A 27,691-nucleotide genomic window follows, 5' to 3' on the forward strand; every position below is an offset into this window, starting at 1 on the left:
CTTGACAGAGCTATTGTCATGATTCAAGACTGGGAGGTAGAAAGCAAAAGTAGTGATCCGTCAAGAATTAGAAAAGGTACACAGCAATAGCACCCAACCCTGTACATGGTCCTGGGTACATTTAGAAGCAGGCAATAGCTACATATGGCTACTATTCTACAGATACCATTGCGCTATACTAATTTCAATAGGATAGCCTCTGTCCCAAATCATAAAGTTACTACCATAAAGTGACTCAATCGCTAAAACTTCAGACTTCAGTACTCAATCTAATTCATGGCGTAATAACAGGGAACCTCACATGCTGGGAGTGCGACTTCACCTGTCATGATGGCCCCAAGATCTCCGCTATCAAGACTAGCCACCCGCTAGGACCGGCATGATATGCTTCTATCTGCTATACTATTAGATTTCTCCTATACCATTTCTATCTGTTTTGTTGTACACTACAGAGGTTCAACAAAACGATACAGAATCAGACACTCTTGGTATCCTTCATTTAATGCAGAAGAGGACTGCAGAGCAGGAACTACAGGGTCAGTTAGAGTTCAGATTGTTCCAATCTTGCATTTGTTAAAGCATAGTGCCAAGAAACCTATGTTTACAAGTGCTTGACAAATGATTTTAACAAAATATAACAAATCGTATTTATACTTTATTGAATAGGATCAATGAAGAGATAGGACCATGGCGATATTGATCACACAGTGGTAAACTTCTTATTCACTCAGGCAATGTGGTTGGTGAAAATTAACAAAATATTTCAGAGTGCTGCTGGGTGGGTTTCAGGTCACATTAGGCCAGAGGTATCCAACACTGCATGACCAGAGCCAGTTACATGCCAGATTATGAGGAGATTCTCAGAGAATACATTTGTACTCAATGACACCTAAAAAATGTTATTGTACACAATGAAAGAACTGGTAGTACCACAGATAATGGCCAAGGTTGTGCTTCATTCTGTTTGGTGTCTCTGGAGCCTGACATCATGTATCAAATTGTCCTTCTTGGCTGCTTAGAGAACATGAGCAGCACTGATGGTCTCAAGTCTTTACTTGCAGGCTGTGCTTACCAGGTGAAGCTGGGCTCCTTCATACATGCGCCTCCACAGTTTTGAATAATGTACTCAAAGAACCTGTGCCTCTACCTCATTCTTCATTTTATACATAATTTCACTAGAGCATGTTCTTAAAAGTCACAACATAGGAGACTATATTTATGATAATGAAATTCAGCTACTTATTATAATCACAGATATCCCTAAGAATTGTTGTCAGGGAGAGGGATTGATACCGAACATACAACTTTTGTTTGGCAAAGAACTTGTTCTTGCTGAATACTTCATGATAAAAGATCCTTCTATGTGGGTTCAGAATGCCCAGTGCACAATGTTCCGACAGGCCTGCCATCACTGGCCCCTCATTTTTACTTTCAAGTGTTGTACACAGTCTAAGTGTGGCACTTTGTTGCAGTCAACTTTTTAATCCCATGTAATAATGCACCTAAAGTGGCTTTTTCCATGATCAAGTTAGATCTAATGTTATCTCCTCCACAAACATTTGCAAAGCATATAGGTATGTGCAAGTCACTCGCAATCCTGCCCCTATCCTGATTGGTTAATTCAATTAATTAATTAATATGGGGTGAATTTCTAGAGTTTAAAAAAAGAGAACAATTTTTCCCCATGGTAGACATGGCTAGATCATTGAGATGATCAGTGTGTTGCAGAGATGTCACTGAATTACCAGAGCACAAGCTCTTAAAAACACGGTTTTAAAAAAATGAATTAAAACACAACACGACCATGCAGATTAGCAGTAAAGAAGGTAGCAGTTGGAGTAGCAAATTACCTTCCTTTTACTTTAAAAAAAAAAAAAAGGATAAAAATCAAACACCCAAACAGAAAAGAACAGAGGAGATAAAATGGTTAGAACACCATACTGTGCACCTGCCTGAAATGCACCAGTAGTCTATCTGTCCCATCTTAGCTCCAAGTGAGGTGGAGAACCGAAAATATGGGACTTAATTTACATGTTCTGCCCATGCTCAACAAGCAGCACAGACACTAGAGCCCTAATGAGCTGCAAGCAAGGGGGAAGAGTAAAAAAACACAGTAGTCTTTTTCACATGTACTTGCAAACATCGGCTGCAGAGCCTCTAGGACATTAAAAGATGGGTAGCATCAACATACGGAGTACCAGACGTTTCAGTCCTCCTAAGTGCCACGCATCACCTGTTACTGTAATGAGTGGTAGTAAATATGCAGTCTCCCAAACGACTGCAGAGTATGACATAAGTGTGTGGCTCTTGTCACTACTGAAGCCTGAGCCTAAGAGGAAGCTGCTTTCAGGTAACTGATATGCAAGGTCTTTTAATAACAGTAAAATATTGTGAAGGCCGACCCGCACTGTTCCCTAGAGACTTTCTTAGTGGCCCACTCCTCTGTTGTGCAGTGGAGAGTTTACCGTTACTGGTGGATGGGTAGAGAATGCAGTGAAGGGCCTTCCTCCTGCCCATATCCCCACGGGTTAGTCACACTGCCTCGGAGCAAGGAAGTCCAAGTCCCAACAAGATATATGGTCACAAATTCAGGAACTGTTTAGAGTGCACAGGAGAGGGTGAAGTAACTGCATCTCTTTCTAAAGTGCAAAGAGAGACACGGTTTATGTCATTTGTCAGACACTCCAACTGATTTAAATATGAAACAAGGCTAACATTTTATCGTAAAGACGTGTGCGATATTTAACGGAAGGGCAGCAGAAATTAAACCCCTTCAAAACTTCCAAAAGAATGTATGTTCCAATAAAATGGGTGGACGCAACAAATCCATGAAATGCCACAAACAAGTCACTTCAGTCCATAGTAGGAAGACTGCAGCGGCGGCTTCTCCGCTATGGTGGAGCAACGTAGCCCCCCCCACCCACCAGCAGCTGTAAACCTTTAACAATAAAACGATAATAAACTAAGCTTATTATTGTTTTATTGTTACAGGGGTGGGGCCAAGGGGCATGACAGGGACGGAGGGGGATTGCACAGCACTCCCCTCACAGTCGGCCACACACACATGCACACTGTGCTCTCTCCAATCTGGCACTGTGTTGCCGTTTGGAGACAGCAGTCAGAAGCTCCCAGTGTGCCTCGGAGCACCAAGCCAGAGCGCCCCAGCCAATCCTAACGCTGCTTTCATGCTGCCAGCAGCATTAAAGCATTGTTAGGATTGGCCGTAGGGCAGACTGGCATAGAGTGCATGCTGTGACGAGTAACGAGAAACGGTGCAGCGGAGGCGAGAAAGGTGTTTTTTAAATTTATAGTGTTTGTTGTTCGCCCGCCACGTGCTGCGCCATCCTGCCTCTTTTGAGCACTGCAAGCCACGACTGCTCTTCATCTTTTTTTGTTTCCATGGTACACATGAGCGAATTGGCGAAATGTCACTATCACATCTCAATTCTCTTCCCTGTACTGCGGAATACAAAAAAAAAGCCCAATCAACACTCAGGTTTGTCCACCTTCTAACAGAAAGTCTTCCATTTGGTTTTTAAATCCAATCATGCCATGCCAGAGCGAGTCAGTGGGCTTGAGCCAAAGTCAGGTTCAAATTCATCCAGGCAGTAAACATTCTGGTTTCCCACCGACTGAGATCAGAGTTGTAGGGTTGTCATCCTAAGTTCAAAGTAAGTGGCCGGTCGCATTTTCCTCTCCCTACTTATGGGCGAAGATACAAGGTGAACAGAAGGGCATCTGTTTAAAGGCTATTTCCATATCATTATATTGCACAAGAGCAGTGGGGTCAGAAACTTAAGTAATTACTCACAATAAAGCGTCACTCAATGTGTCTAACATATTGCTTTTTAATGTGACACACAAGGACACTAAAACATGGAAATGTTACACTTAAGCAAACTTAACACATGCCAGCTATGAACATCATACTTTGATGACACGTATAAAGACAGATCCCAAGGCACAGGGACTACACAAAACAAACAGAATTTATTTGTAAAGTACTTTTAGATCTTAAAACAAAAATACAGTTTTGAGGAGTGATGATCAGGTGCTTAGCTCTTTTATCCTACGATGCACCATGCTTGTTTTCTAAAAATAAACTCTAGACGGCAGCTGCGCACACACACTACCTGACTATGACAAAACATGGGGATCCTGCATCCGATTCCCGTCGGATGAATTTAGGGACCTGCCTTGCCCACTTTATCTCCATATTCTCCGACGTACGCTCTCGACACACATGACCTCTTGCTCTGCAGGACAGATTCTCTGCTTCCTCCCTCACATACGCACTAGCTCTATCCAGGCAATTTTTTACTTCAGCTTGTTAAACTCTGTCGAGCCTTGGTCACTGCCCCGTCCCCCACTCATCCCTCCTCTTCCTCCCCAAGTTGCTTGCCATTGTCGTGACCCTAATTTCTCCGCCGGCCGTTGGATGTGGTATTCTGCTTTATAAAAATAATACAAAAGATGTACACCTAAACACAAACTCTACATGAATTACCCCGTAATCCTGTGACGCACCAATGCCCTTCACGTGTCCAATGTACTTTGAACACCGGGTCGGAAACAATCATAGAAATACAACAGGACCGATAAACTAACTTGTCTTGCCCTTTAAAATATTTATCAATTTTAACAGTGTGCCCCATGCAGTCCAAGACCAGTGTTATTTATCATGCAGCGTTTTCTTCAAATTACCATTGCTAGTCAGGAGGCAAATAAATCAGTAAAAATCATCTGTCTGAAGGCTTTTAATTTACTAGAGCCCTGTCGTCACTATGTTGCCCACTACTTATTAAGCAGAAAAAAAGCTGCCTTCGGAGAAAGGCAGGCCAAGGCGACAGATTAGTGAACTATAATGAGAAATTCTAGTAAACAATTCCTGGCAGGGAAGGGATATCCATTTATCTCCTTACTGTATTAAAAATGCATAGCAACAGAAACGCTGGAGTCAGGTGGGAGAAGAATAAAACAAAAATGGAAGGAAAACCGAATCAATTTGCTTACAAATTGGAAGCAGCTCCGAACGCTGGGCTCAATGTTGCTTCCGCCAAAGGATGCCACCTCTCCCAGTTGCCGAGGGATCTGGATGGAGTCGTGCAAGAGAAGGCCCAATCTGCGCTGGTCACAGAACCCACTGGAACTTGCAACTTGTTTAAACAAATCTGTGGAAAAGAAGATGTGTTAGGAGTTACTGCAGCGGCAATATGAAATAAAGTGATCTAAGTGTCTTCAAGAAGTAAGATGCAACTCAAAATTTAATGACACTCAGAGGTAGATTCCACCTTAAAACGCATGAGTCACAGCATTTTACACCTTTTGACAAGTTAACAAACAAATGCCCCAATGACCAAACAACTATCTTGTCATGCAACGCTTTGGAGAATGACTGCAAAACTGGAACACCTCCAGTCATGCTGCCTACATCCCATGATGGCATCCTGAAAATAACTTGATATATGTGGGGGTTGGAGGCTCAAAACGGTTTTCTACGTCAAAAGGGTTTGCCACCTGTATATGCCTGGCATTAAGCTGGGAGGGTAAGTTGTCCTCCAGTTTGGTGCTATGTTAATGCTATTTAAAGATGGACAAAACTGCTAATAGGTGATTTTGTTGACATCAAGGGCTCTTACAAGGAACTCAGTTTTTGGGTGCATTTGACCATGAAGATCAGGGGCGTAGCACGGTCAATAAGACTGGGGGGCGGCTACATATTTTAAAGCAATCACGCATATAATGTTACAATACCTAATAGGACATGCAGGGTTTAGTTGTGGGGGGGGCAGGGGCTACTGGGCAGTGGAAAGGGAGGGGAATATGGAACAGTGAGAGAAAACATTGTATTTTGTAAAAAAAACATAACATTCTCGAGGGCTTCCAAAACCGAGAGGGAAAGAGTGTGGGTTTGTTTCTGACTGTGTAATCCTACAGACACCTCATCATGCCCGACCTAAAGGCACCTATACCCAACTATTTATCAGATAATACATTTATTACAGCCCCCTAATATATTTATTAGGGGGCTGTAACACCCTAAAGACCACCCCCATGAAGCTACGCTCCTGAAGATGCATGCTTTGTCTCTTTGTACGCCTCATGGGTGGGTTTTCAGCCAAAGGGACCGAGTCTCTGGAACAGCTGACTCGATATATAGCCCTGGCCCACTCCTCCGAGCCAAGCCCCGCTTCAAGAGCCTAATGCTGTTTGCACTGACTGCAAGAGTGAAGGGGGAGGAGCATTAACCAGAAATCATGAATCATGAAACTTTCATGTCCCAGTTACAAAAATAATCCATCCTGCAACACCAACCCCACGACCAGACTTTACCAGCCAAGCATAAGTATTGAGTTGACTGGACAATACAAAGAATGAAATGCTGTTTAATCCCTGCACATGTGACTCAGCAACAGAGGATTTTAGCAGATGTAGTCATCTGGCAGGGCATTACCGAGGCACTGATTTTCTAACATAGCCTGGGGTACATTATTCTTATAGAAGGTATACTAAAAACATTATTCTGGTGGAAGTACATTCCGTGGGTATTACTCTGCCGAATTCTAAGGATCTTCCTGCATTAAATGTAACTTGTATTCATGCAGCACACAAATCGCCCAATCTTTAAAGAGAGCAGAGGCTCAAGGAATGGTACCGACTGTTCACAGAAAGGTACACCAGCCCTTCGCTCTACTAGAAGGGCCACTGAGAGGTTTGCATCAACGAAAGGAAAAGGTTAATAAGGCAGACAATAAATGAATATCCCACCAACACAGTGCCATTGGTTGGGCTGTTGCTTAAGAGAGACTAGTTCTGTTAGCAAGCAACTTTTCGCCGGCATGACACTCTTTAGCACAACTTGCAAGCAAAAGTGACGGACCTGATAATTTTTTTAAGTTATGTGGGGGAATATCAAACATGAAAAGGCAGCAAAAAAGAGCAATGAATTTAGAAGGGAACGTGGAGATCTCTGGGTAATGGACACTCGTATTAGAATCCTATAAACAAGTGCAGCAACATATAAAACATCTATTTGTAAACAATAACAGATAACTAGATGAAGAGGCAACAACACAAAAAAACAAATAAGCTGGCAAGTCTAGAAGTCAAAATACAGATTTAAGAAGAAATTGACTAATCTAACGTCTTCTTGCTCACAAAAGTGTCCCAAATTCCTTGTTGCCTATATGTACATTTACAAATTATGGAGATATCCACTTCTGACCCAACTTACAAAAGTTCATATTTACTGTGAGGACATTTACGATGGCCATAGTTCTCAGGAGTGGTATTACCAAAACCTAGTTATGTGGGATGATTAAAATCCATCGTCTGGGTTACATTAAATGTGAAATTTCACAATCATTTCTTCACACTGTTTTTTTTCTTCATTTTTTGACCCATCTTTGCCCACATCAACTTAAAATATGAGTGTGTTCCCACTCGTGTGTTAATCAAATGTACGTTTAAAGGTGCATAAAGGTGTAGGAAAGGCATTTCAATACTGGTGAATACTCACAAAGGTACAATGTTTTGGGTGAACCACCTGCTCTGGACCTATTGCTACTTCTGTTTTCTGTGTCACTGTAAAGATCTGCCCAGGCAGCACAGCTTCTGCACAAGTAAGAGGCATCCCTGCACTCAGAGGCCTGCATATGAAGACCGTCTTTGGTGTTGGACCTGGCCTTTTATGCAAGATCATCCCCAGACTTTCTGCCTTTTCCCTCCACTTTTGGTGAATTCGTTTTTGCTGGCTTTGGGACTCTGGGCACTTTACCACTGCTAACCAGTTATAAAGTGCATGTGCCCTCTGTTTAAAACATGGTAACAATGGCTCATCCACATTGGGCATATTTAATTTACTTATACATCCGTACTAAAATGCACTACATGTGCTCAGGGCTTGAAATTAAATGCTACTATTGGGCCTGTAGCACTGATTGTGCTACCCACTAAAACAGCCTTCCAAAGTGTTGCAAGCGTGCCATTGCAGAGCTCCTGTGTGCAGTTATAAACTGCCATGTTGACCTAGCAAGCTAACACTTTTACCAGGCCCAAATGTTCCTTTTTAATACATATAATTCATCCCTAAGATAGGCCCTAGCCAGCCAAAGGCCAGGGTGTAGTGTATTTAAAAAGTAGGACACACTTTTACGGTTTACATGTCCTAGTACTGAAAAACCTCTAACTGTGTTTTTCACTACTGCAAGGCCTATCTGTCCCATAGGAGAACAGTGGAATTACCCTATTACATTTTATAAGTGTAATTTCCAGTTTGGAAGCGATGGAACCTCACAATTTAAAATCACAACTTATGGTGAAGTTGGATTTTACATTTTTAGAAATTTGGCATTTTCTTACTTTAACCATCTAGTGCCTTCTGCCTATCTTTGAATACATGTCTGGGTGCATGACACCTGGACTCTGGTGCATTTCCTCCATGCAGCCACACACAAAGCAAACTTAGATGTGACTGAGTGGCCACCCGAATGTTGATACCCATCCTGGGCAGGATGGGAGGGAGGGCTGTTTCCTGAGACCACTGAAAGGGTTGCATAACACATGTAAGTGATAATAGAGCTAGGAAAGGGACTTTGTGCACTTCAAAGGCCTCTCTTTAATGTCTCCCCCACTTCAAAGGCACCACGGAGTATAAGAACTGAACCTCAGACCCCCACAAACTCAGAACACTTCTGGAACTGTGGTTAGTCTACCAAGAAGAAGGGCTGCTGTGCCGCTGAAAGTACTGCCACTCTGCTGGACTCTTGGTCTGCTGGCCTGCTGCCCTCCTTGCTCTGTAGTGATAAGGACTGGACCTGAGTCTCTCCAACCCAGAACCATAGTGACTCCAAGGGCTTGCTGATGTGCCTCCTGTTGTTCTGAAGTCTCACAGACACAAAAGACTTCAAATATACCTGCTACAGCTCCTGGACCCGTCTTCAATCATTTCCTGACCCCCAAGATGAACCTCTCCAGTCCTGTGCCAGTGGGAAGTGGTTTTTGGTTCCTGAAATCAAGACATCTTGCACCTGAACTGAGCCATTTGCACAAAGAAAGAGTGTGAGCTGCCGCAAGCTTGTCTCTTCATACACCAAGCATCGCTTCTCAGGACGCAAGGCTCCAGTCCAGCCGTCTGTAGCGCCCAGTTGACTCTTCGCACCCTTGGACCACTGCCATCAGCGCTCTCCGTGCTCCCAGCAAACTTTTTCTCAATAAACGGTACTCTTGGCTCAACTTCTGAGAAGGTAAAACATCAGCTGGAGTTGTCTGGGACTGTATCTGACCCACACTCCATCATGGTCGGCCTGAACTTCAGGATTTAACCCAGTCTAGCGTAATCAGCTATTCCCGGTTGGCGCTTTATGCTTTTAAAGCCCTATATTGCATTTTAATCTTGAAAAATGTGTATCGACTTCTTTTAATTGGATTTTTGTTGCTTTGGTCTGGTTTTATTTATAAAATTAAGCTCTATTTTTCTAACCAGGTATGGTGTCTTCCCATGTGGGGTTTACGCTGTTTTATTGTTTGAAGTGTTGCACAAATACTTCACACATTGCCTATTAAGTAAAGCCTGCCTGCTCTGTTCCAAGCGACCGGAGTGTGAGCACAGGTTAATTTATGGTGTGTATCTGACTTACCCTGACTAGGATTGTGGTTCCTCCTTGGACAGGGTACCTACCTCTGCCAATAGGAAAACCAATTTCTAACATTTTGGTATTAATAAAAGGTGAAATCTTACTTAAATTAATGACGTGGTTATGTGTTCTTTAGAAACTGAATTAGAACCAAAATATTTTGTAAATGTAATATCCAGAGGAGCAGTAGATGAGTCGTAGGAATGAAGGTAGGCAGATATATATCAAACTACTGAATCTTTAAAGTCCTCTGCCTTTGTGCTGTCACAGTAGTAGAAAGTCTTTGCCATCTGGCATCTCTGCACAACTGACCACAATGTTCTCGTCACTCCATTCACTCAGTAAAAAAGGAAGTGGCATTTGAACCTTGTGGTACCTCCTGTTGCATTGATGTGATGCAGTAATATTTTATATGGAACTCATGGTGCCAGAAATGGAAAGTGACATTTGGTAAAGGTGATAGGGCAACATGCCATTGTGTCATTCTCTAATTTTCTCTTAGCCTCAAGGTTTTCCGGTTCTAGACAGATCAACATTTAGAAATCTTCATATTTCACACCCCTATACATTGCCCAAGCTGCGGTTTTGCCTATACTACTCCCTCTCAACTCATTACAAGAAGAATGGATCTTTTCACTGCAAACCGAATATCAACTTGATTTAGGTTTACATCACTGGAGTCTGTAGTCAAACTATTCCATATTGTATTGTATTGTATTGTAATCGTATTTATATAGCGCTTACTACCCCTGACGAGGCGTCGAAGCGCTTTTCGATGAGTAGCACGCTACTCCGGTACCCAACAAGAATTAGTGATGGATTAGTATAATTTAATAAGGAGTACAGTTTTAGTATTATTATGAGTTAATTTGAGTTGCGGATATGAGAGTTTGTTAGTTAGATTGACTGGAGTAATGGAGGGGTGGAGGAGGAAAGAAATCCCGAAGTGTTAATTGGGAGTTTATCCTTCATTTGCTCAATCCAAAGGCTTGAGATGAATAAAAGGGGGGCGGAGGGGAAAGAGGATGTGGAAGGGTTAGGGAGAGCATAGTAGCAGGGTGAGATGAATGCAGGGGAATTTAGTAGGGTTGTGTGGGAGGTCACAGAGGTAGAGTGAGGTTTGGTGAGTTAGATGTGGGGGTGGAGGGATGAGCTTAGGCAGAGATATTTAGGAGATGGAAGTGGTCGAAGGGATTTGGGATGAGTCCGAGTGAGAATGGAGGATAGTTTGATAGAGACATGACATAAGAGCGATGAGTAGATAAGTGTGATAAAAAGAGAGCAGAAATTCATAGAAACATGCCAGGCACAGAAACAACATATACACATATATATATATATATATTTATACACACACACACACATGACTATACACACACATCTGCACATACAATACATAATTAGAAACATGGGTAAAAAATACTTAGTCGTCCATCCATCATCCTGGTAAAAAGGCGGGAACTCCCCCACCTACCTCGAGGGTGGACGGGGCGTGGCCCAGCGGGTGGAGCCCACAGGTGCTCCACAAAGGGGGAACCTTCTACTCTGTGTCTCCAGGAGAGGAAGATAGAAACCGCGCGTCACAGTCAGATACAGATTACGCTCCAGTACATCATCAGTTCACCTCCAGGAAGGATTCTGGATCTTCCTCTGCTATGGGATCTCTGAGCGCACAGCCTTGCTTTATCTTTGCCAAGCCCGAGAGTTAGGGTGGCTTGTCCTTTCCAGAAGCTGAGCTTCGACTGCGGCACCTGCTACGTTTATATTGGTAAGTGCTTCCTTTGAGGTTTAGTTTCTGTAAAATGAGCATCGTGGCCTACACAACCGGAGTATTTTCTACGAGTATGTCAGTAAGCATTACCTAGCATGTTTTATATACCCTGTTTATATTGTACAGTAGGGGTACGTGATGGGCCACGGGGTAAACGTCTCCAGCAACCTTGTGTGCCTTTGGCAATGTTATTGTTACTAGTGCGTCTTTGTGGAGATGTCCTCGTGCTTCTGCGCATCAACAACACACCACCGGAATCGGCGGTAAAACGCAGTGGGGTCGTTTTGGAAAGCTGTCCGTCATCCTGGCAAGAGGCGGGAATTCCCTACCTACTTCGAGGGTGGACGGGGCGTGGCTCAGCGGGCGGAGCTTACAGGTGCTTCATAAAGGGAGAACCTTCTACTCTGTGCCTCCAGGAGAGGAAGATAGAACCCGCGCGTCACAGTTAGATACAGATTACGCTCTAGTACATCATCAGTTCACCTCCAGGAAGGATTCTGGATCTTTTTTTTGCTATGGGATCTCTGAGCGCAGAGCCTTGCTTTATCTTTGCCAAGCCCGAGAGTTAGGGTGGCTTGTCCTTTCCAGAAGCTGAGCTTCAACTGGGGCACCTGCTACGTTTATATTGGTAAGTGTTTCCTGTTGAGGTTTAGTTTCTGTAAAAATGAGCATCGTGACCGAACCAACCGGAGTATTTTCTACGAGTATGTCAGTAAGCGTTACCTAGCATGTTTTATACGCCCCGTTTATATTGTACACTAGGGGTACCTGACGGGCCACGGGGTAAACGTCTCCAGCAACCTTGTGTGCCTTTGGCAATGTTATTGTTACTAGTGTGTCTCTGTGGAGATGTCCTCGTGCTTCTGTGCATCAACAACGCACCACCGGAATCGGCGGTAAAACGCAGTGGGGTCGTTTTGGAAAGCTGTCCGTCATCCTGGTAAAAAGCGGGAATTCCTTTACCTACATTCGAGGGTGGACGGGGCGTGGCTCAGCGGGCGGAGCTTACAGGTGCTTCATAAAGGGAGACCTTCTACTCTGTGTCTCCAGGAGAGGAAGATAGAACCCGCGCGTCACAGTCAGATACAGATTACGTTCTAGTACATCATCAGTTCACCTCCAGGAAGGATTCTGGATCTTTTTTTGCTATGGGATCTCTGAGCGCACAGCCTTGCTTTATCTTTGCCAAGCCCGAGAGTTAGGGTGGCTTGTCCTTTCCAGAAGCTGAGCTTCAACTGGGGCACCTGCTACGTTTATATTGGTAAGTGTTTCCTGTTGAGGTTTAGTTTCTGTAAAAATGAGCATCGTGACCGAACCAACCAGAGTATTTTCTACGAGTATGTCAGTAAGCGTTACCTAGCATGTTTTATACGCCCCGTTTATATTGTACACTAGGGGTACCTGATGGGCCACGGGGTAAACGTCTCCAGCAACCTTGTGTGCCTTTGGCAATGTTATTGTTACTAGTGTGTCTCTGTGGGGATGTCCTCGTGCTTCTGTGCATCAACAACGCACCACCGGAATCGGCGGTAAACGCAGTGGGGTCGTTTTGGAAAGCTGTCCGTCATCCTGGTAAAAAGCGGGAATTCCTTTACCTACATTCGAGGGTGGACGGGGCGTGGCTCAGCGGGCGGAGCTTACAGGTGCTTCATAAAGGGAGACCTTCTACTCTGTGTCTCCAGGAGAGGAAGATAGAACCCGCGCGTCACAGTCAGATACAGATTACGCTCTAGTACATCATCAGTTCACCTCCAGGAAGGATTCTGGATCTTTTTTTGCTATGGGATCTCTGAGCGCACAGCCTTGCTTTATCTTTGCCAAGCCCGAGAGTTAGGGTGGCTTGTCCTTTCCAGAAGCTGAGCTTCAACTGGGGCACCTGCTACGTTTATATTGGTAAGTGTTTCCTGTTGAGGTTTAGTTTCTGTAAAAATGAGCATCGTGACCGAACCAACCGGTGTATTTTCTACGAGTATGTCAGTAAGCGTTACCTAGCATGTTTTATACGCCCCGTTTATATTGTACACTAGGGGTACCTGATGGGCCACGGGGTAAACGTCTCCAGCAACCTTGTGTGCCTTTGGCAATGTTATTGTTACTAGTGTGTCTCTGTGGGGATGTCCTCGTGCTTCTGTGCATCAACAACGCACCACCGGAATCGGCGGTAAACGCAGTGGGGTCGTTTTGGAAAGCTGTCCGTCATCCTGGTAAAAGGCGGGAATTCCTTTACCTACTTCGAGGGTGGACGGGGCGTGGCTCAGCGGGCGGAGCTTACAGGTGCTTCATAAAGGGAGACCTTCTACTCTGTGTCTCCAGGAGAGGAAGATAGAACCCGCGCGTCACAGTCAGATACAGATTATAACAAAATAGGCATAAATATATAAAAACAAAAAGTTTTGAAAATTCTGCTACATGGCCTATCTTCCCTCATCAGGGTGTGGAATTCATACAACCTGACGCCTAGGACATATTGTTTGAAGTCAGGGACAACAATATTTCAATTTAGTCTTTACAAATAGTTGTGCACCAATAAATTACAGTTCATTCAAATGGAAGTCCAGTTCCAAATCATATGTATTCCAAATCATCATTTTATTTTCCTTGGTGCTATAAAACAAGACAGCCAGCAAGTTTTTTTGCCCGTGGGACACCTAGGGTCATCACCCTGCAGCACAAACCCTTTAGCTGCCAGTTTACATTACCACATTTTGGAGCATGGAACAGTCTGCAGTTGAGATAATATTTGTGTTCACATGTTTAAGTTGTTTGAAGCTGTATTTATAGTTCACTAATGCAAAGCCTTTAATATTAGGATGAGTGCTGTAAATAAATTTAAGTTCGGACTGCACTATTGACTGTGGTTCCAGTAGGAAAGAAGTGTACACACATTTGTAAAGTTTAACACTCCCAGAATTCTCTGATTTAACGCAAATATTTGCAGAAGCTTGAAAGCAAGACTGATGATTCTTTGCTTTCAAAATAAAATGTTCCTCCCAGAAGCAACCAGGAAAAAACATGTTTTGCTAAACTACTGTGAAATTTTAGGTACCATTTCTCTGAAGCATGTTTGAAGCATTTCTTTGAAGCAATGTAATGATGCATGCTTGTATTTTCAAAAAATATTCATAATGGAAAATCAGTGTACCCAGTTTCAACAAGATTATGGGAAACATGAAAATAAACAAGCACTGGCAAAGCCAACAAGTCCAACATTGGTGATCAGTTGTATGGTTTTGTCAATGTGTCTTGTTTTGGCATGGCTTTTGTAAAATGTTATTGATGTGGGAGTTGCCGAGCACTCACCACTGTAAAAAACATTGGCAAAAAGCAAAAATATTTTTGGTCTCAAAAAACACTCACTAACAAAGGTGCCGATATACTCCTTGTGATTGAGCAGATTGCTATCACTCACAGTGGAACCAATCAATAGAAGGATAGCGGGAGTGAGAATTTTAATAAAAACAAAAGGCCTTGGTTAACGCTAAACCTAATTATAGGCCCAATTCTGAAAGAAATTCACAAAAGTCCAACCAATAGAATAAGTCTTTGCATTAGTGCAGATTAACATATTTCATGAACTGACAGGAAGTTACAGAAGTAGACCAGAAAATCGTACTACTAAAAAGTATTTATAGACTATTATTTAGCACAAGCAAATATGCATGTGCAGATTTATTCATGTGAAAATCTACTGAGCGTGTGCAAGTTCCCTTTCCCTCTAAGCAGTGGCGCCCCGTCCTTTAGGGCGGAGGGGCCACGCCCCCCCACCTTTTGCCCCTCATGAAGAGTGTCTGTCAGGCTGAACAAAGGTCAGCCTGACAGACACTCTTCATTTTCAGCTCAGACAGCCAGGAGTGAGACATGCGTGATTTGCGCAGACTCCTGGCTGCCTGAGCTGAACTTTACTGGGCTGAGGAGGTCACAGCTCCTAGGGGCGTGACCTCCTTGGCTCAGCAAAGGTGCCTCGAGGCCCTCCCCTGGGTGACGAGGAAAGCGTCACCCATTGACTTTTTGACACTTATGCCCTGAAGCGCCCAGGGAGAGTGTCGATCAGTGACACTTCGTCACAGAGTGGGGTGGGGTCAGCAGTCTTACTGACCCCATCCCACTCTGTAATGAGGATGGGACGGCTGCCTTCCCTCATTAGCTGGAGGGAAGGCAGCAGTCCCAACCCTGCTGGAACCTGGAGGCTGAAGGTAAGTGTGTGTGTGTGTGTGTGTGTGATGTTTTAAATTGAATGTTTGGTGCGCACGTGCATGTTTGAATGTTATGAGTGTTGTTAATGGATGTGCGTGCGTGTGTGTGTGAGATCTTTTAAAATGAATGTTTGGTGCGTGCATGCATGTTTGAATGTTATGAGTGTTAATGGATGTGCGTGCGTGAAAGAATGAGTGTGTGATGTTTTAAAATGAATGTTTGGTGCGTGCATGTTTGAACGGTATGAGTGCTGTTAATGGATGTGCGTGTCTGTGTGTAAAAGAATGAGAGTGTGTGTGCTTCCCGCTCGCCCCCTCCCTCCTAAAGCTGCCAGCACTTGTTGCCTCCAAGCACTTTTTTCCCCACCCATGAAAGAAGCTAGAAGTAAATTTTCAAACATGCAAGTTAGTAGGTTTGCACAGACTCAAAAGGGAATTCTAACCTTTGAACTACTACTTACCTCTACCTCCAGCCCCAGTAAGTAGATATGCAGAAAGGTAGCAAAATGAGGAAAATGATAGTATTAAAGCCCTATTATAGAATTCGACCTGGCATAATCTGAGATGCTATTGTCAGAGCTTCTATATAATTAGATTGCAGCCATAATTTGTTGCTGCGCCACATGGCACCAAAAGGACAAGTAGATTTTTTTTTACAGGCCAAGAAGATTTATGAAGCAACCAGTCCCATGGACAAATAGATATTTTATCACATTTCACACCCCTGCATCATATTGCTTTATTCCACAATAAAGTGACAAGGGCTCCTGATCAATATAGAGACGTATGATGAAACAGCACCCAATATTGGGACAGTGGTGTCAGGACTTAATAGAAAGCCAAGAGCATATCAGTGAGTTTTGTTTCTAAACAAAGATGTCAGAAGTCAGGTTACACAGTAGTCAGCTATAAAGAAATGAAATGCTAACCAACTTCTATTTACTTTTATTAAATGGTATTGTCCACTTAGGAGGCAGTTGCATGTCTTTGTAATGACAAATCAATCCTCTTAAAAAGTAGCATAATCCTCAAATTGTCTTTGCCCAATGAAGTTTACACAATGTGAATAATGAATGCATAGAGGACCAAGGCTGGGTAAAAGCACTGAATTAAAGCAGATTTTGAATGCACTAAAACCATACTCAATATTTGTGTCACAGTTGAATGTATAAAATATACTTAAACCTCGAAAGTTGAGAGCTCATTTAAGATAAAGAAATTGCTCTGGGGCAATAATGGTTGATATGGACCTTCTTCTCCAACTTCTAAAGCTTGTTTTTCTGTTTCTTACTGTTTATTTCAGAAAATTATGTACTCAGTGGGGGGAATGTTCTAATAGCCTCGGATTATAGTGGTTGCTAAAGGGTCTCTCCTGTGTTATAGGCCCGAGCAGCTTTGCTTGGAAAGAAGATCTTAAACAACAGTTATGATCCTCTGAAGAAGATTATAATATTTTACCAGGGTTAAAGGTTGGTTGCTTGGAATAAAATAGTTTGAATAAAAGACTGTGGAGTACTACAGACTTTCTGTCAATTATAAAACTGAATTATGTACCAGTTTGAATTTTTGAGGCCTGATTACCAATTGAGCATGAGGATTAATATGCATTGTTGTATAATCATATATGTTTCTAGTAACCCAATACACAAGTTAGTTAAGCATTAATTTTGCTAAATGTGTCAATTATGAGGAAGTAATACATACTAACAAGTACAAAACTAGAGCAAAAAAAGCAATTTATATTGGTGTGCCTATTTTTCCATCCAGTGAAGGTAAAACAGCCTCGAGGTACATAATGGGTGGGGGTTGCGGGGGTTGAGGGGCAGGTTACAGTAAGCCTCTTGGCTTAACACTGTAGGAACAAGTCTTAACAATGGGGATAGTCAAGATGTCAGGCAGACTTTTCAAAGCTCCTGCACCGCTGCTCTGAGTTAAGGGGTCCTTGGGTGCTGGTGTGCACTGGAGATGCAGCGGCCGGACGACCAGACACACCTATGGGTACAGTCAGCACCCTCTTCAGTGGCAGGAGGCAGCTCTGTCCGCCCACAAGAGGAGCCCAGAAGCCAGCGGTAGGCTGGGATGGATCCCATCCCCTGCATAGCTCCCACTGTGGAGACCCATACTACGCCTGAAACTCATCTGCGATTTCCGGCTGAGGATCTGTTGGACCCCGAGTGGTGGTGATAAGTCCTTGCCGCAGGCAGGGTGAGGGCTCTGGTGTGCTTGATCCTTGCACCCAGACAGAGCTGGCACCAGGGCAGCCAGGAGGCCTGCAGGACCCACAAGGTAGGCTGCAGGCTGGGTGGCAGTAACTGGAGCAGTGTCCATCCCTGGCACAGTGGGGACAGGACTCCCTGGCCCCTGACTTTTGGACACCCTGGGTGGCAATGAATGAGGAAACCTGACTGTATCGGCTTGCCGGGACCAAGGGGGCACGTGGCCTGTGCCCTCACTCTGCGCAGCTTTAGGCCAAGGCCAAACACCCAGTGATTGGCCTTGCATATTGTGGATGCTGGGAACATTGCCCCTAATATTAAGCACACACCCTGCTGCAACTTGGATGGGGAGGCCTCCTTTACACAGGTGTAAGCCATTGAATTAACTCCTTTGTCCGATTCCTTTAGATCTAGGGGCCCCTCCAGCATGTAGGTGGCATAGAAGGGTGCCTTTATGACCTCTGCTCTTCAGTTCCTATCTCACATGCAAATGGCGTTCATATGGCACCTGATAGTCTCCCCACCTGGTGATTATATCCTACACCGGCCCACCTTGAGGTGATTCCTGTGACCTGCACTAAGCAGCATCTAGAGGAGTTGAGGGGATGCCTTGGTCCTTGGGCAGTGGGAGTGGAGCTGACTGCTCGTGCTGCCTGAGGATCTGTTCCTCCAGCGGGCCTCACCGAATGAAAGCGAGTCCATTTCCCCCTTTCATCCCGCCCCTCAAGTTGACAGAAGCGCGTCATCACCGTCCAAAAGGGCATTGGTGGGGTCCGGAAGAGGTGCACTTCACGATCCAGTGGGACATCCTTTCTACTTCTAGACAGCACCATGGGCTGCTATAAGGGTCCAGGGGGCAGACTAAGATGGATAAATACACTGCCCTGGTGGGCGGTGCAAAGGGGCTCTCTGACTGAACCACAGAGTATAAGCACCCCCCAGTGACAGGTGACAACATGACCGTCATTCTACAGGCTTTCGTGACTCCAAGGTGGCGCTGGAGGCTAAGATAGGGAAAGTGGGAACTGACATGTCCCTACTCTGCTAAGACCACCGCTAAACGGCAGAGAGGGTCTCAGAAGTAGAAGAACGGATATCCACCTTAGAAAACACTGGTAAATACCTCTCTTCTGAGATATTTCACCTGACCAGAAATACGGACAGCCTGCAGGACCCGGTGGAACAACCTTTGTTTTGTTGGGTTCCCAGAAAGGGCAGAAGGAACCTCGCCTGAACAGTTCCTGGAGCAGTCGCTCCAGTCCTGGATGGACTCTTCCAACATCTCCAGCTATTTTGAGCAGGCCCATCGTTCCCTTGTCCAGAAGCCCCCACCTGGGGCGCCGCAGAGACCCCTTATTTCAGGCTTCCTGAATTGTAAGGACCGGGGGCACACAATAGCCGTAGCAAATATGAAATTCTGTCACTGGCTGCATGTCAACACCACGGTTCCCTATATGGTATTACCCACAGCAGTTAGGAGTGGTGAGTTAGACATTTACGGACCTGTACGGTTCAACGTCCCCCACTGGACAATTTGTCCTATTCTATGTTGGTAAAGGGCAACAGATGCTTCCTCTGGGTGGGAACTATAGGGTGTGGGGGGGGAGGAGTAAGGGCTTGGGGTTTATTGTCCCTGGGCTGCCTGTAAATTTTGGATGGCTTCCACTCCAAGGGTCTATGAATGGGGCGACAAATCTAGCAAATTATTGCACTGGCTCGCCACACATCAGGCCAAATATAGGGTGATATCTCATGTTCTGAAGGGAATTGGAGACTGGGTGGGGGACTCCTCTGGAATAGCGGCTACATTTTCTAAATGTTAAGGGGGGCTCTATTCATGCTCCAGATGTCCGGATACTGAAACGTCATACCCGTTGGTGGGGGAGCTCCCCCCTGCCCTGGGGGACCCCATGGGAGAGGAACTCCATGGAAAAAGACATTACCAGCAAAGAAATAGGAAATGTGCTGGCGGACCTCAATTCAGGCAAGACACAGGACTCGACGGTTACCCCATACAATTTTACAGCAAACTCTACCCCGACATTATTCCGCCCCTGCTTCGATTGTATACTAAGGGCCATATTTATACTTTTCGACGCACAACTGCGGCAACGCAGTTGTGCGTCAAAAAATCTAACGCCGGCTAACGCCATTCTGAAGCGCCATGCGGGCGCCGTATTTATTCAATGACGTTAGCCGGCGTTAGCCGGCGGCGCTGCCTGGTGTGCGTAAAAAAAAATGACGTACACCAGGCAGCGCCGACGTAGGGGAATATGGAGCTTGGGCGCCAAAAAATGGGGCAAGTCAGGCTGAGGCAAAATTATCGCCTCAACCCGATTGGCGCCATTTTTTTCGACTCCCAACCCCCATTGAAATGACTCCTGTCTTAGCAAAGACAGGAGTCATGCCCCCTTGCCCAATGGCCATGCCCAGGGGACTTCTGTCCCCTGGGCATGGTCATTGGGCATAGTGGCATGTAGGGGGGCACAAATCAGGCCCCCTTATGCCACATAAAAAAAAAAAAAATAATACTTAGCTGAACTTACCTTATGTTCCCTGGGATGGGTCCCTCCATCCATGGGCGTCCTCCTGGGGTGGGCAAGGGTGGCAGGGGGGGTCCCTGGGGGCATGGGAGGGCACCTCTGGGCTCCTTCCGAGCCCACAGGTCCCTTAACGCCTGCCCTGACCAGGCGCCAAAAAACGACGCAAAAGCGGCTGGACGTCATTTTTTTTGACCCGCCCACTCCCGGGCGTGAATTTTGCCCGGGAGTGTAAATACGGCGCACATGCCTCGGAGTAAATTTTTTAGACGGGAACGCCTACCTTGCATATCATTAACGCAAAGTAGGTGTCCACGCTAAAAAATGACGCAAACTCCATGGACTTTGGCGCTAGACGCGTCTAACGCCAAAGTATAAATATGGAGTTAGTTTTGCGTTGGAATTGCATCAAAAAAAACAACGCAATTCCGGCGCAAACAGAGTATAAATATGCCCCTAAAGTCGTAGACATGGGCCACTTTTCCACAGAGACAGACCAGACCACAACTGTGGTTCTTACCAAGCCTCATAGCAACCCATCAACCTGCGCATCTTTCCAACCTATATCTCTCATTAATAGTTAACTCAAGCTTTATGCAAAGCTCTTGGCAAACTAAATGCTGATGGTCCTCTCCAGACTGATCCACCCTGACTAATGTGGGTTCATCCCTAGGCGCAGAACTACACATTGTATCCACAGAGGGCACATCAATCTGTCCCATGTCAAGGCTCTCGGCGGCCCAGTGGCCTTTATGTTAATTGACTTTGAAAAAGCATTCAATACATTCGACTGGATGTATCTTGATGAGGAGCTCGGGCATGGGACATGTACCCGGCATATGTCAGGGTCATTTATGCGGGCACCTGGGTCCAAGGAAGGTCAATGGAGTGCTGTTGGGCGTTGTTCAAGTGTCACAGGGCAACAGTCAAGGATAGCCTCTGTCCCCACCTCCTATCTGCTCTCTCTCTGGTTTAGCGCTTTGACTGGGGCTTGGCACTGAAGGACCGCATCGCACTTTATGAGGACAACGTCCTTATATTCATGTATAAACCTGCACAAACTGGGTCTACACTTCCCCAGATCCTGGACATTTTTGGGGAAGCTTCAGGCTCCAAATTAAATATAGAAAATCCCTACTGCTTCCCTGAGGGAAGACTGCCAGGACAAGACCTGGAATCCCAGTGCATTTGGTTAGTTTTCAGTATCTTATATATATATATATATATATCTTGGGAACCAAACCTGACATGGAGCTTGTGCATTTTGCAGAACTACCCCCGTGCATATCCCACAGACGTGGTTTGACTCTGTTCAGGCTATTTACCTATACCACTGAACCCACTGAGAGAGGTGGGGGGGTTAATTTGGAGGAGGCGAATTGGAGAGATGCCTGCATGGCTCATTGTACTTTAGCAATCTCTGCTCGACTATGCTTCATTCAGTTTAAGTACTTACACCAAGCATATATGACTCCTATCCATATACAAACAGCAGCCCTTGCCTCTTCCCCAGCCTGCTATTGATGTGGAGACCCTCAAAGGGATTTTTTCACATTGTCTGGCAATGTCCTGGAATTCAAGTTTAATGAAATGCCATCTTTGCCTTGTTGTCTGCTGTAGTGGGGGACACTGTGAAGGCTGACCATTGTTTTGCTTGGTGTACTTGATGACATGGGGAACTTAGGGGGTGAAAGAATGTTGGTGGGAAAAGGCACATTACTAGCCAAATGAGACATCGACTGTAACTGGACCTCTCCAACGGCCCCCTCAATAACGGCCTGGACTCGGGGTATGGAATGGTGTGGCAAATTGGAGGAAACCATTTATGAAGCCCAGGGATGTCCCTGCAAATATGATAACATTTGGAAAAAGTTGTGTGCCTACCATGGCCTGTCGAACGGATAACCCTCGAGGGATGGTCTGTGGTAAAGTGTTTAGGGGGGGGGGGGGGGGGGGTTGGGACATACAGCACAGGATTCACTTTGGGATCATATGCTGGCTGCTCTGCAATGTGGGTTGCCATCTATGGTAAACAAGGCGATTGTTTTGCTGTTACTGTATTTAAATGCAATAAAATGTTGCTATTTAAAAAAACAATGGGGAAGTTTAGCCACCGCCCTACACCAGGCACCACGGTGGAAAAAGTATACATAAAGCTGTTAACCGTGAGATTTGTCAGAGGCAGAACTGTGCTCGGAAATGAAAGAATGTGCTTATTTGTACCTTCTTTTTTTCTGCGACTGCAGCACAAATTGGGTCCCACCATAGAAAAGCATGCTTTCTGTTGAGAATTACATATGACTTCTTTTCACACACTATCCCATATTCCTGTACCACAATCAGCAGAGTGCAGGGCACATTAAATTGCATTACTTTTTCTAGCTCCGTTTATTTCTTCCGTGATTGGATCAACTCATCATTCAAAAGCAAGGGGACACAGAGAGGAGATAGGAGAAATTACTTACATCTATACTTATCTTCTAAATGTGCTTTACACAGAGAAACAACGCCGGTCTTGAAGGACAGGACCCGGATCCTTCCTGTTCGACCCCTACGGACATGAACCAAAGAAAAGACACATCACTGACAGAGCCCAGTCACCTGCTTTTGAAAACACAGGCATGATTTGCTTGGGAGTTTGCTTTTTATTTTAATTGGTGTTCTCCGTTGCTACTAGCTCTGCCCTACGGTATTATCTTTACTTACATGATACAATTTCACATTCAAAATAAGAAGAGCTATTAAAAATCCCTTCAATCAGACTGCATCTCAGAGTGTATTATGTAGAAGCCTACGGAGGGAGAACCATAAACCCGCACTGACAAGGGCGATCAATTACGCTTTATTGCAAGAATCTGGCTTGTGTTCAGCATGAGGATGCTCTGGTTGGAACAGCTTTGGTATCTCTTGAGAAGAGTTGTGATTTTTTTTTACGAGGATCAAATATGCTAGGTGGTGTGCCGCTGTCGAAAAGTCAGAGTAGCTTTTGTTGCTGAAAAAAATAGCTACTATTAAGCATTTAGTTGTATCCGTAAAGGGTTTATCCTGCAAACGATGTCATAAAAGAATTCAAAACCGGCATAACCAAAAGAACGTTTTAGAATGCTTGTTGTTTATTGCTAATGACTCATTAGAACGGCTCTCTTCACCGAATAGCTCCTTTAATTGTAATACCACGATCTTCATAATGTAAAAACACCACCACCCGGGGGGACGCTGCTGTGATTGCTCTGGGTTGTAATTTCTTGGTGGGGACTGGATATAGACGGGTTTCAGGTCTTTGGACCCTTTTCCTCATCTCCAGATCATCTCGTCCACTCAAGCATTACTCGGTTGTCGCACACCCTGTCATTTATTTGCAAGCAAAGATGAATTAATGTTATCTGATACAGCCAGGAGGAAGGACTCCTCTTTAACTTCACCTAATGTTATTAAATTTACTCGAAATGCTTTTGCTCAAACCCTTTCTTTGATTGGACCAGATTTTTCCAAGTAATTGTAAGGCCACAGACTTAAATGCAGAGACCACAATCTTTGGCTGCAGGACACCATTCCTGCCTTAAAAGAGTTCTTCATTGTCCCCATAAAATCTTTCTACGATTTGTGCCCATTTTCACGCACTGCTACTCCGCTAAGGCAGAGGAGTGTCGACCCCGGCTAAAAAAACGTTTACAAGAAAACAATAATAAACTATCTTTACTATTATTTTCTTGTAAAGGAGGCGGGCCATGGGTGATGACAGAGACCTAGGGGGAGTGCACACCACTCCCCCTCAGTGCGCATGTATGTATGGCCGGCTATCTCGGACCAGCCAAACACAAGCGCAATAGGCTCTCTCCAACCCTGTACTGTTCTGCCAGGCTGGTGAGAGCAGGGAGAGTCTCCCACTCTGCCTTGGAGACCTCTGGCTTGGCGCTCCGACCAAGCCAAACGCTGCTGTCATGTTGCCTGAATCACAGCAACGTTCAGATTGGCTGCAGGGCAGGTTGGGAGCCTGGGGCTGCATTGAAGAAGTATGGATGCCATGATTAAGAAAAGCGTTTTAAAAAAAATTAAATTAATTTTTCTCCCCGGTCATACGCTGCCCCGTAAACGTGCCGCGAGCAGCTCCTCCCCATTTTATCCTCTTTGACCTCACTCCTTTACGTTTTTATGCAAGAGGGGCCGGAGAACGCAATTATTTCAGCGAGAGAACTGACTGCATTCACCAGCAGGAGGAAAAGGATTGCAGTAGTGTAGTAGGCACACCACCCAGATGGGAATAGGATATTGGGCATAACTGGGATGAAGACACCTATAGGTGAAGTCTCACCTTTAAATACAGCCTGAAGAAATGGGTAACATATCTCCAAGTCTATGAGATGTTCCATTCTTTAGTATTCCAGTTAGCAATATGGAATAAATGTATTTTAATTACATACAAAGTTGGTAGACCAACCAAGATAATCTCTTTCGGTGCCATAGAAATCTCAGAGAGGAATGTTTGAATTGTTTGATATTACTGAAAAATAATATTGTGACCTTAGCTTTGTCTTTGGAAGTGGACACTGTCCCAGAGGTAACCCTACAAAAGACCTTTAAACATTTTTCATGTGGTCCACTGAACATGATTCAAAAGGCAATAACTTTCAGTTGTCCCTCTGAAGTATACAAACGGTAAAGGATGGAATAATTGAATTAATTATAGCCACTGGTAATTGCTCAGGGCTGCATCCAAGTCCATCATTATTTTGCAAGCCATGCTACCTCAGTGAGATTAATTCAAGCATTTCATTAATATTTTTTTTGTTTTTTTTAGTATGTCACCCTAAGTCAGATGGGTATGCCCAGACGTGGGTCCCATGCACACTGTGTCACTGGAATCAAGTTATACCTGACAGATGAGCCCTAAATAGGGTGAACCTGATTCTACATTGCTTGTGTTCGACATGGCCCTGAGTAATTATCAGTGGATGACATTAATTCAAAAATTCCATTCATCACTTTTTTGTATAATTTAGTGTGTCTCCTTAAGAGAGAAGGGCATACACTGTGTTACTGGAACCAAGCTATACCTGGCTGATGAGTCCTAACTAGTGTGAATCTGGTGCTAGATTGCTTGTGTTCCGGTTCAGGGAGAACCAGACTTGGCACTTTGGGCTGGACTGATCCCATTGGAGCAGGTTCATGGCTGATTTGCATGATTCCAAACTGAGGTGTGCAAAATAAAGATGGGATGGAATACGGCCCAAGTAATTACCAGTGACTGTGTTTAATTCAAGCATTCCATCCATTGCTTTTTTGTACATTTTAATATTTCAGTTGTCATTGACGGGGAGGAGGGTATCAGGTGGGGCTGAAATGCTGTGTGGTATCAGGCCCTACTGACCGAGTCAACCAGTCCTCCTGGGGGGACAAATTAAAAAGATTTTAAAAACTATGAATTTTTAATTTATGGAAGATGGTTTACGCCTGCACATTTCCAATGCAGAGCAAAGGACAATATGTATCCTTATCCAGAGATTAAGCATTTATGCTTTCTTGTTAAATTTGGATCGAGAGAGCAGCCATCAGCTTCTAGACATGCATACTTAGGAAGCACTCAAGTAACAATTCCAACTAGGGAACATCTTTCACATCAGCCTGTAGTATGGTTCATGTTTGCTTTTCTGTGGAGTTGATGTACAGACTCAAAAAATGAGGACAACAAGAGGTGACATATATTGGCGTCATACTGTGAGCATGAAATGCCAGGGCTAATAAATGTAGAGGAACCTAGCATGCAACTCTGAATTTGTCTTTTTAAAGAAAGAGAACAGCATTATTATTCTACGTAAATCCTAACAAGAAGCGTCTTTGTAGGTTGTTTGACAAGGACAAAATTGATCCTCATCTTGAAGATTTGCCACACATAACTCATCAATAAATATCTCTTTCAAACCGGACATGGTACTGCTTTTGCAGGAAAATCCATCTCCTGGATCCCAGGCGCATGCACTAACAAGCACGCACTGGCAAAGCCAATAGGTCTCAACTATACAAGAGCAATTAGCTTTGGCAATTTATTTTGCTGTGTTGTACATCAGTGTGACTGCTTTCCAGCATGGCTAAAAGTTAGTGATGTGGAGTGTCAAAGTGGAGTGGAGGAGCAGAGTGTTGTAGAGTGGATCTGTTGGAGTGCCGCAGAGGGGAGTAGAGTGGCGTAGAGCTGAGTAGAGTTCAGTGGTTCAGTGGCAGAGAGTTTCGTAGAGTGCAGTGGGGTGGAATAGGGTGGAGTGGGCTGGAGTGGACTAACGTATTGGGGTGGATTGGAGTAGATTGGGGTGGGCTGGACTGGAGTAGAGTGGGGTGGATTGAGTGGATTGGACTGGAGTGGAGTAGACTGGGGTGGGGTGGACAGGATAGGGGTGAGGTGGACTGGATTGTAGTGGGGAAGATTGAACAGGGCTGGGTTGGATTGGTGTGCAGTGGATTGGTGTGGGGTGGGCTGGATTGTAATGGGGTGGGCTGGAGTGGGGTGGACGGGATTGGAATGGGACAAATTGGAGTGCGGCAGATTGTTTTGGATTGGAGTGGGTTGTTGAGGATTGTTTGGGATTGGAGTGGGGCAGGTTGGCATGGGGCAAATTGTTTTGGATTGCCGTGGGGCAGATTTCAGTTTGGAAGATTGAAGTGGGGGGGGGGGGACTGTTTTGGATTGGAGTGGGGCTGACTTTTGGATTGGATTGGGGCAGACTGTTTTGGATTGGAGTGGGGCTGATTGCATTATTGTGGACAGGAGTGGGGTCGATTGGATTAGAGTGGGGTGGAGTGACTGGGTTGGTGTGGGGTGGGGTGGATTGGTTTTGAGTGGGGTGGATTGGACAGGGGTGAATTGGGAAGTGGGGCAGACTGGAGTGGAGCAGATTCTTTTGCATTGGAGTGCAGCAAATTGCAGTGGGCAGAATGTTTTGGATTGGGCAGACTGGAGTGGGGCAGAAGGTTTTGGATTGGAGTGTGACAGATTAGAGTGGGGTAGATGAAAGTGGTGCATTTTGTTTTGGATTGGAATGGGGAATATTGTTTTGAATTGAAGTAGGGCAGATTGTGTTTTTTTATAGGAGTCGGGAACATTATTTTGGAGTGATGTAGATGGCTTTAGATTGGAATGGGGTGAACTGGAGTTGGGCAGATGAGACTGGAGTGGTTGAGAGGAATGGAGTGGGTGGATTGGTGTAGGGTGAGGTGGGGTGGATTGTAGTGGGGCAGATTGGAGAGGAGTGGATTCAGGCCAGCCAAATTTCTCCAGACCATGAGTGATAGGCTGCACCATCCGAGGTTTAATCTTTGAATTCTGGGACTCGTAGTGATGTTTTTT

At 44.8% G+C, this 27,691-nt stretch overlaps 1 protein-coding gene across 11 annotated transcripts in view; it reads right to left on the reverse strand.

Moving 5' to 3' along the window:
* Positions 1–27,691, reverse strand: part of DMD (dystrophin) — a 6,960,831-nt gene that overhangs the window by 267,901 nt on the left and 6,665,239 nt on the right. For all 11 annotated transcript variants that reach the window (XM_069204760.1, XM_069204753.1, XM_069204756.1 and 8 more), the window contains 2 exons: positions 22,821–22,906; positions 5,014–5,171 (listed from right to left, as the gene is read on the reverse strand). In XM_069204760.1, the coding sequence (XP_069060861.1) occupies positions 5,014–5,171; positions 22,821–22,906 (244 nt within the window). The remainder of the gene's footprint in view (positions 1–5,013; positions 5,172–22,820; positions 22,907–27,691) is intronic.

The sequence above is a fragment of the Pleurodeles waltl genome, chromosome 8, assembly GCF_031143425.1.
Source record: "Pleurodeles waltl isolate 20211129_DDA chromosome 8, aPleWal1.hap1.20221129, whole genome shotgun sequence".
Classification (NCBI taxonomy): domain Eukaryota; kingdom Metazoa; phylum Chordata; class Amphibia; order Caudata; family Salamandridae; genus Pleurodeles; species Pleurodeles waltl.